Source organism: Mesoplodon bidens (genome assembly GCF_964165515.1).
Source record: "Mesoplodon bidens genome assembly, chromosome: X".
In the NCBI taxonomy this organism is placed as follows: domain Eukaryota; kingdom Metazoa; phylum Chordata; class Mammalia; order Artiodactyla; family Ziphiidae; genus Mesoplodon; species Mesoplodon bidens.
Window position 1 is genome coordinate 84,739,763 of NC_138163.1, and position 15,895 is coordinate 84,755,657.

At 36.8% G+C, this 15,895-nt stretch overlaps 1 protein-coding gene across 4 annotated transcripts in view; it reads left to right on the forward strand.

Moving 5' to 3' along the window:
• The window catches only part of OPHN1 (oligophrenin 1), a 643,672-nt gene that overhangs the window by 343,822 nt on the left and 283,955 nt on the right, over positions 1–15,895 (forward strand). For all 4 annotated transcript variants that reach the window (XM_081222445.1, XM_081222448.1, XM_081222447.1 and 1 more), the window contains 4 exons: positions 6,103–6,213; positions 9,025–9,129; positions 10,964–11,093; positions 13,595–13,698. In XM_081222445.1, the coding sequence (XP_081078571.1) occupies positions 6,103–6,213; positions 9,025–9,129; positions 10,964–11,093; positions 13,595–13,698 (450 nt within the window). The remainder of the gene's footprint in view (positions 1–6,102; positions 6,214–9,024; positions 9,130–10,963; positions 11,094–13,594; positions 13,699–15,895) is intronic.

Sequence of the window (15,895 nt, forward strand, 5' to 3'; positions counted from 1 at the left end):
AATTATTATGAAAGGTGTAAGGTCTGTCTCTAGATTATTATTATTATTTTTTTGGCATGGGGATATACAGTTGTTCCAGCACCATTTTTTGAAAAGACTATCATTTCTCTATTGAATTTTCCTAGATCCTTTGTCAAAGATCAGTTGAATATGTTTATGTGGATTTATTTTAGGATATCAATTCCATTCCATTGATCTATTTTTTCTTTCACCAATACCATACTGTTCTGATTACTATAACTTACCAGTAATTTTGAAGTCAGATAGTGTCAATATTTTGATTTGTTTTTCTCCCCCAGTATTGTGTTGGCTATTCTGGATATTTTTGCCTCTCCATATAAATTTTATAATCACTTTGTTGATATCTAGAAAATAGCTTGCAGGGATTTTGAATTGGACTACACTGAAACTATAGATCAAGTTGTGAAGAACAGAAATGTTGGTAATATTGTCTTCCTATCTGTATACATGGAATATCTCTCCATTTATTTAGATCTTTGATTTATTTCATTAGAGTTTTGTAGTATTCATCAATATATCTTATACATATTTTTTGATTTATACCTAAATACTTCTCTTTTCTTCTAAAGTAAATGATATTGTGTTTTAAATTTCAAATTCTGAATGTTCACTGTGAGCATATAAGAAAACAATTGACTTTTGTATATTAACCTTGTATCCTGAAATTGTGCTATAGTTCATTAATAGCTCCAGGAGATTTTTGCATATTCTTTAGGGTTTTCTACATACATAATTGTGTCATATGCAAAAAGAGACAGTTTTATTTTTTCCTTCCCAATGTATATACCTTTTATTTCATTTTCTTGTCTTATTGCAATAGCTTGGAATTCCAATATGATTTTAATAGTTATTCCTGATCTTAGAGGCAAAGCATCTGGTGTCTCACCATTAGGTATGATGTTAGCTGCAGGATTTTTGCAGATGTTCTTTGTCAAGTTGAGGAAATTCCCATATATTCCTAGTTTGCTGAGAGTTTTTATCATGAATGAATGTGTGTTGGACTTTGTCAGACGCTTTTTCTACATCTCTTCGATCATATGATTTTTCTTCTTTAACCTCTTGGTGTGATTAATTACATCAATTGATTTTTGAATGTTGAACCAGCCTTGCATTCCTGGAATAAATCCCACGTGGTCCTCCTCTATAATTATTTTACACCTTGTTGCATTTGATATGCTAATATTTTGTTGAGAATATTTGCCTCGATGTTCATGAGAGAGATTAGTTGTACTTCTCCTGTATTGTAATATCTTTGTCTGGTTTTGATAACAGTGTCATGTTGGCCTCAGAGAATGAGTTAGGAAATATTCTCTCTGCTTCTATTTTCTGAAAGAGAGTGTAGAATTTAGTATCATTTCTTCCTTAAAATGTCAGGTAGAATTCACCAGTGAACCCAGCTGGGCCTAGTGCTTTGTTTTCTGGAAGGCTATTAATTATTGATTCAGTTCCTATGTGCTGCTTTCACTGCATCCCACAAATATTAAATTGTATTTTCATTTTCATTTGAAAACACTTTTTAATTTTTCTTAAGGACTCGTCCTTGACCCATGTGTCATTTAGAAATGTGCTGATTAATCTCCAAGTATTTTGGTGTGTTCCATCTATTTCTGGTTCTTGATTTCAGTGTAATTTAACTGTGGTCTGAGAGCATACTTTGTATGATTCCTATTCTTTTAAATTTGTTTAGATGTATGTCCCAGAATGTGATTGATCTTGGCGATTGTTTTGGGTTAGCTTGAAAATAAGCTGTTGTTGGATGAAGTGTTCTATTGATGTTGATTACATCTACTTGCTGATGGGGTGTTCAGTTCAATTATGTCTTCACAAGCATACCTCAGAAATATTGTGGGTTTAGCTACAGACCACTGCAATAAAGTGAATATTGCAATATAGTGAGTCACATGATTTTTTGGTTTTCCCAATGCATGTAAAAGTTATCTTTACATTATCCTGTAGTCTGTTGAGTGAGCAATAGCATTATATTTTTTTCAAATGTACATACCTTAATTTAAAAATATTTTATTGCTAAAAATTGCTAACTATCATCAGGCAATGCAGGGTTGCCATAAACCTTCAATTTGTAAAAAACACAATATTTGCAAAGCACAGTAAAATGAAGCACAATAAAATGAGGTATACCTGTACAGATTTTCTGCTTCTTGGATCTGTCAATTATTGGTAAAGGAATGGTGAAGTCTCCAACTCTTAATAGTAGACTCATCTATTTCTCCTTGCAGTTCTATCAGTTTTTGCCTCACATGTTTTGATGTTCTGTTATACATAATAAGGGTTGATATATATTCTTTCAGAATTGACCTATTTATTATTATGTTATGCCCCTCTTTTTTCCTGATAGCTTTCAATTCTCTGAAGGCTCCTTTTTGGAAATTAATATAGCTACTACAGCTTTCTTTTGATTTTTGTTGGCATGGGATATTTCTTCATACCTTTACTCTGAAAAATGTTTAAATTTTTAAAATTATTTTTTAATTGAAGTATGGTTGATTTACAATATTACATTAGTTTCTGGTGTACAACATAATGATTCAGAATTTTTAAAGTTCTATTCCATTTAAAGTCATTACAAAATAATGGCTATATTTCCCTGTGATGTACAGTATATACTTGTTGCTTATTTATTTTATACATAGCAGTTTGTGTCTCTTAATTCCATACCCCTATATTGCCCCTCCCCCTTTCCTGCTCCCCACTGGTAACCACTAGTTTGTTCTCTATATTAGTGAGTTTGTTTCTGTATTGTTATATACATCTGTTTATTTTATATTTTAGATTCCACATATAAGTGATAACATAGAGTATTTGTCTTTCTCTGACTTATTTCACTAAGCATAAAACTGTCTAGGTCCATCCATGTTGTTGCAAATGGCAAAATTTTATTCTTTTTTATGGCTGAGTAATATTCCATTGGGTGTGTGTGTGTGTGTGTGTGTGTGTGTGTGTGTATCACATCTTCTTTATTCTTTCGTTTTCTGTTGATGGACACTCAGTTTGCTTCCATATCTTGATGGTTGTAAATAATGTTGTTATGAACATTGCAGTAGATGTATCTTTTCAAATTAGTGTTTTTGTTTTCGTTAGGTATATACCCTGCAATGGAATTGCTGGATCATATGGTAGTGGCAGGCTTCTGTCCAGTGTGGAGCTGTGACTTGAGGCAAATGATGCTGGAGTCTTCTCTTGGTTCAGGCTGGTGTGTGCACCTAGGTAATCACAGGAAACTAGTCAGTGAGACACACAGTTTCAGTCGGCCCTTTCTGCCTTGCTTTAGGAACAAGCAAGCATTCATGTGTTCCTCAGGAGCAGAATCCAGGCTTGCTGCAGCCTTTCTGATAGTCCCACTGGTCCTCTGACCAGCTAAGGGAGCATGTCTTCCCTTTGTTGAGCCCCAGGGCTGTGGGGCCCAATATGTGGCTTGAACCACTCACTCCCCAAAGAGAATCCCCACCAGTGTAATCTCCCTTTTCCTCTGAGTCCCCTCCCAGGGGCATGAGTCCTGACCTGATTGCTTCTTTTCCCTATCTACCAAGTTCTGTGTGTGTCTTTCTTATAGCCTTAGTTGTACAGGAGTTTTTATGCTAGTCTCCAGTTAGTTTTCAGTGAGAATTATAGATGTATTTTTGATGTGTTTATGGTGGGATGAACATACTCCTACTGTGCCATCTTGATTCAAGTCTCCTCATAACTTTACTTTTAATCTATCTTTGTCTTTTATATTTAAAGTGATGTCTTATACATAACATATAATTAACTTATTTTTTATGTGCCCTCACAGTCTCAGCCTTTTAATTGGTGTGTTTAAAGTGATTATTATTATTATTATTTTTTTTTTTTGCGGTACACGGGCCTCTCATTGTTGTGGCCTCTCCCGTTGCGGAGCACAGGCTCCAGACACGCAGGCTCAGCGGCCATGGCTCACGGGCCCAGCCACTCCGCGGCATGTGGGATCTTCCCGGACCAGGTCACGAACCCGTATCCCCTGCATCGGCAGGCGGACTCTCAACCACTGTGCCACCAGGGAAGCCCTAAAGTGATTATTGATATAGTTGGATAGATGTCTACCATGCTTGTTACTGTTTTCTATTCATTGCCTCTGTTCTTTGTTCCTTTTTTTGTCTTCCATTCTTGTTCTGCATTCTCTTTTTTTAAATTGGAAATTGTAATATGATTCCATTTTTTGTCCTTTCTTAGCATATCAATGATACTTTTTAAAAAAAACTTTATTTGAGGTTATCCTAGTGTTTTCAATATGCATTTACAGTTAAGCCAAGTCTACTTTCAAATAACATTATTCTACTTCATTGGTAATACAGGAACTTTATAACAGAGTATTTCCAATTTCTCCCTTGAGTCCCTGATAATATTGCTGTCATTCATTTCACTTTTTCATAATCTCTAATCACCAAATACATTGTTGCAATTATTATTTTGGACAAACTCTTATTTGTAAGATCAGTTAAGAATAAGAAAAATATAAGATTTTATTTTACCTTCATTCATTGCTTCTCTAGTGCTCTTCTTTATGTTGGTACACATTTCTGACCTATATCATCTTCTTTCTTAAGAACTGTAACACTTCTTGGACTCAGAGTCTACTGGAAACCGAATCCTTCAGTTTTTGTGGGTTTTGTTTTGAAATTGTTTAATTTTCCTTCACTTTTGAAGGATAATGTCACTGGATACAGAATTCTAAGTTTGTGATTTTTAAAAATTTTAGCCCCTTAAACATTTTACTCTACTCTCCTCTTTTTGCATTCTTTTTTTAAAAAGAAGCCTTATCCTTACTCCTCTTCGAGTAAGGTGTTTTTTTCTCTTCTTTCAAGATTTACTCTGTGCCTTTTACTTTCTACACTTTCAATATGACATGCCTCCATGTAGTTTTTTGGGTATTTACCCTGCTATTATTCTCTGAGCTTCCTCAATCTGTTGTTTGTATCTGTGTTTAACTTTAGAAGGTTTTCAGTCATCATTACTTTAAATATTTCTTCTGTTTCTCTCCTTCATTTCCTTCTGGCATTCCTAGTATGCATATCTTACACCTTTTATAATTGTCCAACATTTCTTGAATAATCTACTCTGTCTTCTTTATTCCGTTTTGTCTGCATTTCAGTTTTTTAAATTTCTATTGGCATATATTCAGTTCACTGATTCTTTCCTTAACCTTGCCCAGTCTGTTGGTGAGCCCATTAAAGGCATTCTTTATTTCTGCTAGTGTTTTTGATTGCTATCATTTCCCTTTGATTATTGCTTTAAATTTTCATGTCTGCTTATATTATCCATCTGTTCTTGTGTATTGTCCTCTTTTCCATAACAGCCTTTAGCTGTAATCCCTGGTTCTATGATTTCACCATCCACCATCTCTGCCTTCTTTGAGTCTGATTCTGATGCTGGTTCTTCAGACTGTGTTTGTTGGTTTGTTTTGCCTTTTTTCATGCCTTGTAATATTTTGTTGAAAGCTGAACATGATGCCCTGGGTAAAAGGAACTGAGGTAAAAACGCCGTTATTATGAGGTTTTTTGCTCCTCTGACTAGGATTTAGTCTGTGCTTAGTTTGCTATGGCTATTCTTGTCAGAGGCCAAAATTTCCTCTAGTATCTTGTTTTTTGTCTTCCCTATTGTCTTTGGATTTCTTTAGAGAGATATTCTTAAATAAGGTTTGATTCTGGTTGCAGCAACAGGCTTCTGCTTCTGGGCTTCTGCTCTGGCAAGCTTGGATTCTCCATATTCAACTATCTATCCAATTTTTGAGGCAGTGATTTTTCCTCTGACTTCAATGCTCTGTTGATTCTAAGAAGAGTTGTTGATTCTCAGCTTAGCTTTTCCTTGTATGAGGATGGGCACAATAACTTCTAAGCTTCTTACTTGTTAGGCCAGAAACTGGAAATCTTGCATCAGTCACTTTTTCTATCTTGGCTTTATGTTCCCTATCTGTAAAATAAAGGGATAAGATCACTGCTTGGTGGCATAATTCTCCTCCAGCCCTAACATTCTGTTGGATCCATAAGCACTGACTTGCATGAATGACTATGCTGTTATGTGATGTTTGTTACCCTTCTTCTACAGGCAGACCTCCAGGTGGACAAGGAGAGACACAATTTCTTCGAGTCGTCCCTTGATTATGTTTATCAAATCCAGGAAGTTCAGGAGTCTAAGAAGTTCAATATTGTGGAGCCCGTAAGTTCTATCTGTTGATGAATGGTCTAAAAATATTTGCCAAATCTCAGGTAAATGTGGAGAACTTTGATTATAAAGTTGGAGTCTCCAAGAATATGAAGGATAGTCAGTGCTTAGTAATGAATGTCAAAGAAGTAGACACACTGGCTTATGTTATCCTTGCTCTCTCACTAATATTCTCTCTCTCACTCTTCCTTTCCCTCCCCCACACTCCTTTCTCCCCATTTCTCTCTATAGCTATGATTTTTTCTTTATCTTTCTTTTCCTCCTTTCCTTCCTTCCATTCCTTGATTTCTCTGTCACCTTTCATTTTACCTTGTTCTCCTCCCTTCCTTCCTTTCATACTTTCATAAGGTTTCTGAATGTACTCATCATATCCCAGACACTGTTCTAGGAACTCATGTTCCTTGTATTCAGTGACTTCCCATTCTACTATTTTTACTTCCATCTTTTGAAAAATTTTCTAATTAAATAGCCTTAATTTATTATAAAAGATGACGGACTGTGGTTTGACAACTATGTTGAATTTTAACAACTTTCTTTTTTATTATAAAATAATGTAGAAAACAATGTAAAAAACAATTTCAGAAAAGCTATAAAAACTTATATGTAGAACAAAACAAATACAACAAATCTTCCATACAGAGATGATCACTGTTAATATTGTGGCATTTTTCCTCCTAAATTCCCTGTGTATCTGTTATATTCCTTTCTCTATCTATTGTGCATGTGTACTTGTAAATGTGTGTACACATGTGCATGTGTGTGTACACATATTACACATGAACATGTATATATCTATGTACATGTGTATCTGTGCTCACAGTTGTATATATCTGCATATGTATATGTGCAAACAAGTATTTATTAATTTATCCAATAAGCATTTATTGAGCTTCTGTTATGTGCCAGGCACAGTGCTAAACACTGGGTATCCTACAGTGAAAAAGACAGACTCAGTTTCTGTCTTTATGAAGACTATACTTTCATGGGGTAGACAGAAGGGAAAGAAGGATACACATAAATAAAATAACTATAAGTTGTGATAAGGACTAAACCAAAGAACAAGAACAGACAGCTACTTTAGATCAAGTGGTCAAGGGGCACCTCTGAAAGTGTCATTTAAGATGAGATCTAAAGAAAGAGAAGATAAGGCAATGTGAATAATGGGGAAAGAACATTCCAGGCACAGAAAAACACATGTGCACAGTCCTTAAGTTAGAAAAGAATGATGTGCTCAAGGAATGAAAAAGTAGTGCCTTTAGATACTGGTGAGAGAAAAAGGAGAGTGGCAGGAAACAATACCTGACAGGAAGGCATAGGATCTGTAAGCATGGTGAAGGGGTTAGATTTTAGTCTAAATATAGTAGAAAAATCACTGACGGGTATTAAATAGGATATGACATGCTGATTTTGTTGTGGAGGCTACTGCAGTGGTCTAGGAAAGCAAAAAATGTTGCTTTGGGTTCGGGTGGTGGTAGTAGAAACAGAAAACAATGATTGGATTAGACATATATTTTAGAAGCAAAACTGACAGGAATTACTGATTGATTAGATTGAGATGTGAGTGAAAGAAATCAGAATTCTTTACTTTCTGGCTTGATTGACTGAGTGGGTGGTAGTGTCATTTCCTGAGATGTGAAACCTTGGAGAGAAACAGGAAGAATGTCTATATAACTGTGTGTGTGGTACCCACACTCATATGCATTTATATATATGTGTACATATATATGTACACATATATAACTATATGTATATATACATACACATGTGTATAGTACATACGTGTGTACATAGTTTTTATATGTTTATGTATATATACATATATATATACTTTGTGTTTATGTACATATATACACACATATTTATGTGTTTGTATGTATATATGTGTGTGCATATTTATATGTACTCACCTGTTTACTTTCTAAAAAGAACAGAACAGTTTTTACTACTTCCTATTACACTTTACTATTGCCAGCATTGAGCATTGCTTTTTTTGTTCTTTTTTTTTTTTTTTTTGTGGTATGCGGGCCTCTCACTGTTGTGGCCTCTCCCGTTGCGGAGCACAGGCTCTGGACGCGCAGTCTCAGCAGCCGTGGCTCACGGGCCCAGCCGCTCCGCAGCATGTGGGATCTTCCCGGACCGGGGCATGAACCCGTGTCCCCTGCATCGGCAGGTGGACTCTCAACCACTGTGCCACCAGGGAAGCCCTGAGCATTGCTTTTAAAATGTTTGTATTTGATAGATGAAAATTGTATTTTCTTTTGTTTTTATTTGTGTATATTTGATTTTTATTGGGGTTGAACATTTTAAACATTAAAAATATATTTTATTGATCATTTCTACGTCTTCTTCTGCAATGTCCCAACTCCTCCCTGAAACATTTCTAACTTGAAAATTTGTTTTCAAAAAAAAAAGATCCGTGGATGTTTTAGCATTATGACAGTCTTCATTATGGTCATTTAGCCATTTTAATATATTGAGTACCTATTCTGTGCCATTCCTGAGGATATAAAGACACAGTCTATTCCCACATTATGTCCATACTGTCCACATTATGAATGGTTTTATTTGCTATCTGAAAAGGGTATTGATGAATAAATTTGGTAATAGTTCTTATTTTGTAGATCTGAGTCCAGTGTTAATGTTTAACCTAATAAAATAATAGCTATGTGTAGACCTGTTTGTGTTTGTGTTACTCCTTTTAACACTATACTCCACTGTGTGGAGTTTCTTTTTGTACATCTATTTCCTTTATTTGATTAATGAGAAGGTGCTGGTGATAAAGTTATTTTTATACATTTTCCCTAGGTCTTGGCCTTTCTTCATAGCCTCTTCATTTCCAACAGCTTGACCGTGGAGCTCACACAGGATTTCCTCCCATATAAACAGCAACTCCAGCTCAGTTTACAGAATGTGAGTTTACATGTGGATTTCTTCACCTGTCTCTACATTCCAATTGGATTTCAGCTCCAATATCTTGACCTTGGAGTTCTAGGTTATTACATCCCAGATAATTTGTCAGCACAGACTGGTATGGATCACAAATGTTTTAGTGTACTAGATTGTTCTTACTCTTCCAGTTTCAGCTCTTCCATGTGTTTGAGGCTGACTGTTGTTCAGACCCACCCTTCTACCCACTGACGTGTCTATCTATCCAATATTTATTAAATGTTGCTAGTTTGCTATATCTCTCCCAGATCAGAACCCACCTATGGGCTTTTTTAAGCACAGATCTTATGCTACTTCCCTGCTAGTTAGTCAGGACACTCTCTTTGTAGGTTTTATTACCACAAATGCCCATTTTCCCCTCTTTTCCTTTTCTCACTACTTTTCTCATTACATTTCTAGAGTTGAATAAATTATTTTTAAAGGTTGTCTCCACATTCTTTCCCATGCTGTTTTTTGTTTTGTTTTGTTTTTTTGTTTTTTTGCAGTATGCGGGTGTCTCACTGTTGTGGCATCTCCCGTTGCGGAGCACAGGCTCCGGACGCGCAGGCTCAGTGGCCATGGCTCACGGGCCTAGCTGCTCCACGGCACGTGGGATCTTCCCAGTCCGGGGCACGAGCCCGTGTCCCCTGCATCTGCAGGCAGACTCTCAACCACTGCGCCACCAGGGAAGCCCATCCCATGCTGTTTCTTATAGATGGGCAAAGGCACACCCTTCCCTTCCTTGTCACATATATTATTTTTCTCATTTACTTATTTAACCCATATTTAACAAATACTTAGGTATATAATGAACATACACTCTGTGCCAGGCATTGTAAAATGCACTGGACATACCATAATGAGGCATGTTAGTTTTTGCCTTCAAGGAGTATATAGTCTCTTGGAGCCGAGAGATATAAACAGAGATATATCATGATTACTTATGAAAAGTGCTAAAATACAATTAAGACAAAAAAGTTAAAGAAGCACAGAGAGTGGAATAATTGACTGTCTGGTACAGTAAAAGAAGACATCACTGAGATAGTGACTTTACCTTGCATAAAATTTACAGTTGTATTTTTAGATGAAAACAGTTGGTAAATTGCAGTGGAAATAAACTTTACTTGGTTGTTTAGGAGAATCCTGATTTACAGGTATTGTTTTTATTGTTGTTTTTCTTTCTGGGTACTGTCTTTCACCAGAATGTGAGAGCCCCTCTCTTCTGCTGATTTAAAAACATTCCTATAACCAGGAATATTTAGTTGTGTACTTTTAAATATATTACTTCTTAACATTAGCTTTTGCTATTCATGGGCATGAAAACATAGGTTTTCTGTTAACCTATGTTCAAAGAGAGCACCCTGTCATATCCTTTATTCTAATGGCCTGGATTTGATTCAGAGTCAAGTAGGCAGTAGCTTTACTTGAGGCAGAATGTAGAAGTTGCCGTGATAATATTATCTTTGGGAACCTTCTTTATAGCCTCCCTTTTTTTAAGGCAGGGGTCAGTCTGATGCTCAGAATTCTTAGAGCCTTTATTTATTGGAGGCTTTTGTCATTTCCATTAGAAAATGTCTCCCAGATGTGGTTTTATGGGTACATTGGTATTTATGTTTCCCTCTCCTTATTAGACTTTAGTACTGTTAAACTCCACTAAACTGTTTTCTAATTACTATGCCATTCAACATTTTTGTTTTTTTTGCTATGTTGTAGCACATGGTGAAAGCCAAGAAAACTCTGCACTGGGTCTCTGACCAGTGAATGCTTATTCATGATGATGGTGATGATGATAATGATTATGATGATAATGTCTTGACAGACAAGAAATCATTTCTCCAGTACCCGAGAAGAGATGGAAGAACTTAAGAAAAGAATGAAAGAAGCTCCACAGACATGCAAACTTCCAGGACAGCCAACCATCGAAGGCTATCTCTATACACAAGAGAAATGTGTGTGGGAATACAGGGATAGCTACTGGGTTTCAGTAGGCTGACACCAGCTGCCACTTGGCTTCTCCAAACTCCAGGCACCCATATAGTTCATAGACCCCTGCCAGCTATACCTATTTGGAGAGTAGTGTGGGAGTAGAGAAAATAAAAAAGAGGGAGAAATTGGAGGAGGAGGTTAAGGATTTGTCTTACAAAGGCTGTGGGATGATAAGACCTAAGGTTTTCTCTGAGATTCAAAATGGGGATTGTTAATTGCTTAAACCTTTCAATGACTCTTTGGGGCTAAAAGGGAGGTAGGAGAAAGGAGACATAAAATAATAATTATTATACCTACTATGTTCCAGGCATGGTGTTAAGTGCTTTAAATATACTACCTCATGTAATCTTTGAAGCCACCTTATCATACCCATTTTACACATGAAGCCACTGAGGCTTAGAGAGATCACTAGTTGAAAGTCACCCAACTATCATGTAGCAGGGCTAAGTGTAAAATCAGGTTTGTGAAATGCCAAAACCTATGCTCCTACAGCTATACCCTATACCTTCCACTGCCTTAGGATCATAAACTTGCCCTTAAAGCACTATACAACCATTGCGATTTCAGTGAGCAACACAGTTGTTCATTGCTAACCAAGGAAAATGGGTTAACTCATCTGGTCACTGAATATTGCAGAGGGTTCAAGCTTTTCTACCTCCTAAATAACATTATGTAAACCTGTATGTGTTATTTGATTTTCCTTTTGAACTATGACCCAATGTCCCCAAAGCCTGTGATTTCATTCCCTGACCAGAATTATTCTACATGGTGAGTAGGCAGATGAGACTACCCAGAGGTTACCAGTGGCAAAACCCACTGAAATCCACAAAACATGGTATTTCAGCAGTCATATTTTCATGCTTTTCATCCCTTAGAGCAACTCACTTTGATGGTTTTCAAAGATGTGTTCTTCTATTTGTCAGGTTCATCTCTTCAACTCTCCATTGCAGGATCTCTCAGTCTCAGTGGTATTGACATTTCAGGCTGGCTAATTCTTTGTTTTTAGCAGTTATCCTATGCATTATAAGGTGTTTAGAAGCATCTATAGCCTCTCTCCACTTTATTCTAATAGCACTTCCCAGGTGTGATAACCTAAAATGTATCTGCCCAATGTCCCCTGGGAGGCAAAATTGCCCCTACTTGAGAACCACTGCTATATTATAAGAGAGGCACAGAGTAATGAGCATGTAATCTTGGCTCTAATATCAACTAACTATGTGATCCTTCTATGCCCCAATTTTCTGATTTGTTAAATGGATATGACATGCCTACTCAGTTGAATGTACGCTTACTAAGAATCCTTTTTGCCAGACAATATGCAATGCATTGGGGGTGCAAAAAATAGATCAAACTTGTTTTTTGCCCTCAAGAAGTTCACAGTCTGATTAAGACACAAGTATATCAAGAACTATAATGAAATGTGTTGAGCACTGCATTTGGGGCATATATCTAAGGGCTTCACTGAGGAAGTGATATATGAACTGAAACTTGAATTATGACTGGGAGTTTGACAGGTAAAGAAAATGGCAAAGAAAATTCCAAGTGTATACTACTGCATGAATAAAGACACAGAGGTGTGTGAGGTTATAGTTTGTTTGTAGGATCTTGGTTTTCCAAGAACAGTCCTGGATTATTCTTGTTGTCCTGATATAATTAGTGATAGTGCCCTATTCACTCTTAAATATGTCTTGAACTTGGTCTATATATTATATTACAACCTATTTTTTTGGTAACTGAATATAATTCCATGAGACCACAGCATACATTTGGGGGTGGCAAAAGACAAAGTTGGAAAGGTAAATACAATCACATTATAAAAGGCTTTGTGAGCCAACCTAAGGAGTTTGGAGAGAATGGGAAAGCCATGGGTGGTTTATAATAAAAAGAATGATATAAATAAACCTATAATTTAAAAAAACTATTTATCTAACAAAAGAGTAGAGAATGGGCTAGAAAGGAGTGATCACAGATGGGGGAAACCAAAGAGAAGGTCACTGAAAGAATTAATTGGAGAAATAGGGAATTTTTGTTTTGTTTGAAATAGCTCATAAAACATTTTTTTAAAAGTCAGAAATAGGGTCCTGAATGAATTCAGTTTTGAAAGGGGTGAAAGGAGAGACATGTAGGGGATAGAAGGGCAGGTTACAGGGAAGGAGGAGCAGAAGATTACAGATGTTTCCAGATCATACAATAGGATATATAATGGGAGCATTCACAGGGAACATGGCAAGGAGAGTGCTTTGGAGCCAGCCAGAGCAGATATGGAAAGCAGTTGATGATGATTAGGTTATCCATCTGTGTAGTGGGCAGGTGGTACTGCAGGGCTGGAGCTCAGGGGAAAAGTAGCACTAGATCTGGATCATGACCATGAAGAATAATCTGTACACAGCTTCTGTCTTAGGGGTGGACTGACCATGCAGCCAAAATACTTATTCTGTCAGCTCACTGTTGCCTATCTTTGTAGGGGCTTTGGGAATATCCTGGGTGAAATACTACTGCCAATATGAGAAAGAGACCAAAACGCTCACCATGACACCTATGGAGCAGAAGCCAGGTGCTAAGCAGCAGGTCAGTTCTTTTATGGGCCACATTTTTTTGAAATTCATCTGTGACTGCATCTCAGAAAAGAGTATATGTTGACTTCGTGTCAGAGAATCAAGTCCACCACTGTCGTGTGAAGCCATGACTTCATATGTTCTCCGTGGCCTAAGTTTGCATTGGGCCAGATACTACTCAGTTGAGTGAAATATCTGTTAATGATTCCAGGCCTTCTGAAAGTGCCTGTACTCTTTTAGATCATTATTACAAGAGTCTATCACATTGTACAAGGAAAATTTGCAAAAACTATGGATAAATTGGAGGAGAGTATTACTTGCTTTTAAGAAGGCTCTGCTATAGGATTCCTTTAAATAGTTAAGAGTTTAAACTACAAAACATTTTCCAAAATTCCTTTTTTAAAGGAGTATTCTGTTGCCTAAAGTTGGAATAATCTATACCCCACACTGTATGTAATGCTCAAATATCTTTAAGCAGTTAATGCCTCTTCTTCTGCCCTCCAAACTTTCCCCTACTCCCCAAAATGGCAAGATGAGTTTAACACACTGAGAAGATAGTTCACTTACCTGGAGGAACCTGAACTTGTATATATATGTTATATTATGTTATACATTATATATTATTTTTTATGTATGACCACCCAGCTAAAAAAAATTATTCTGTTATCTCACTTTTGTCTATCTTGGTAGGGGCTTTGGGAACACAGGCACACACACACACACACATACACACACATGCACACACCTGAAGGTTTCTTAAGATAAAAGCTGATAGACTGACTATTCATATTCTAAAAGTAGTTCAGTGTGTCCCTTTAACTGTTTCTCAGACAGGGTCTTAGGGCATAATTTTTAAGGATTTTACTTATTTACAAATTGTTTATAAAGTGAAAAAAAAGGTTTACTTGTTAGCATTGAAAGTTGTGGTGCATGAAGACCCAATTTCGATAGGCAGAAATTTGGAGACTTTGGGGGCCATTTTTTTCTCCATTGCTGGTGCTCTCCATGGAAGAGCTCTCTTATGTGGCTTGTTCATAGGAAATTAGTGACTGAGATTTGGTGGCAGACTGTTGAAAAACTGCTTTTCTTTTTTTGTCATTAACCACAAGTTTTGCCACTCTGCTTTGAATGTGGATTAGACATGGGATGCACCTCTAACAGAGCATACCAAATTGGGTCTCCACAACCCTCATCCATGTTTCTTTTTTTTTTCTTTTTAATTTTTTATTTTTTATTAGTTTCTGCTTTATAACAAAGTGAATCAGTCATACATATACATCTGTTCCCACATCCCTTCCCTTGTGCATCTTCCTCCCTCCCACCCTACCCATTCCACCCCTCCAGGCGGTGACAAAGCACCGAGCTGATCTCCCTGTGCTCTGCGGCTGCTTCCCGCTATCTATCTACCTTACGTTTGGTAGTGTATATATGTCCATGCCTCTCTTTCGCTTTGTCACAGCTTACCCTTCCCCCTCCCCATATCCTCAAGTCCATTCTCAAGTAGGTCTGTGTCTTTATTCCCGTTTTAGCCCTAGGTTCTTCATGACATTTTTTTTTTAATTCCATATATATGTGTTAGCATACGGTATTTGTCTTTCTCTATCTGACTTCACTCTGTATGACAGACTCTAGGTCTATCCACCTCATTACAAATAGCTCAGTTTCGTTTCTTTTTATGGCTGAGTAATATTCCATTGTATATATGTGCCACATCTTCTTTATCCATTCATCCGATGATGGACACTTAGGTTGTTTCCAGCTCCGGGCTATTGTAAATAGAGCAGCAATGAACATTTTGGTACATGTCTCATTTTGAATTATGGTTTTCTCAGGGTATATGCCCAGTAGTGGGATTGCTGGGTCATATGGTAGTTCTAGTTTTAGTTTTTTAAGGAACCTCCATACTGTTCTCCATAGTGGCTGTACCAATTCACATTCCCACCAGCAGTGCAAGAGTGTTCCCTTTTCTCCACACCCTCTCCAGCATTTATTGTTTCTAGATTTCTTGATGATGGCCATCCTGACTGGTGTGAGATGATATCTCATTGTAGTTTTGATTTGCATTTCTCTAATGATTAATGATGTTGAGCATTCTTTCATGTGTTTGATGGCAGTCTGTATATCTTCTTTGGAGAAATGCCTATTTAAGTCTTCTGCCCATTTTTGGATTGGGTTGTCTGTTTTTTTGCTATTGAGCTGCATGAGCTGTT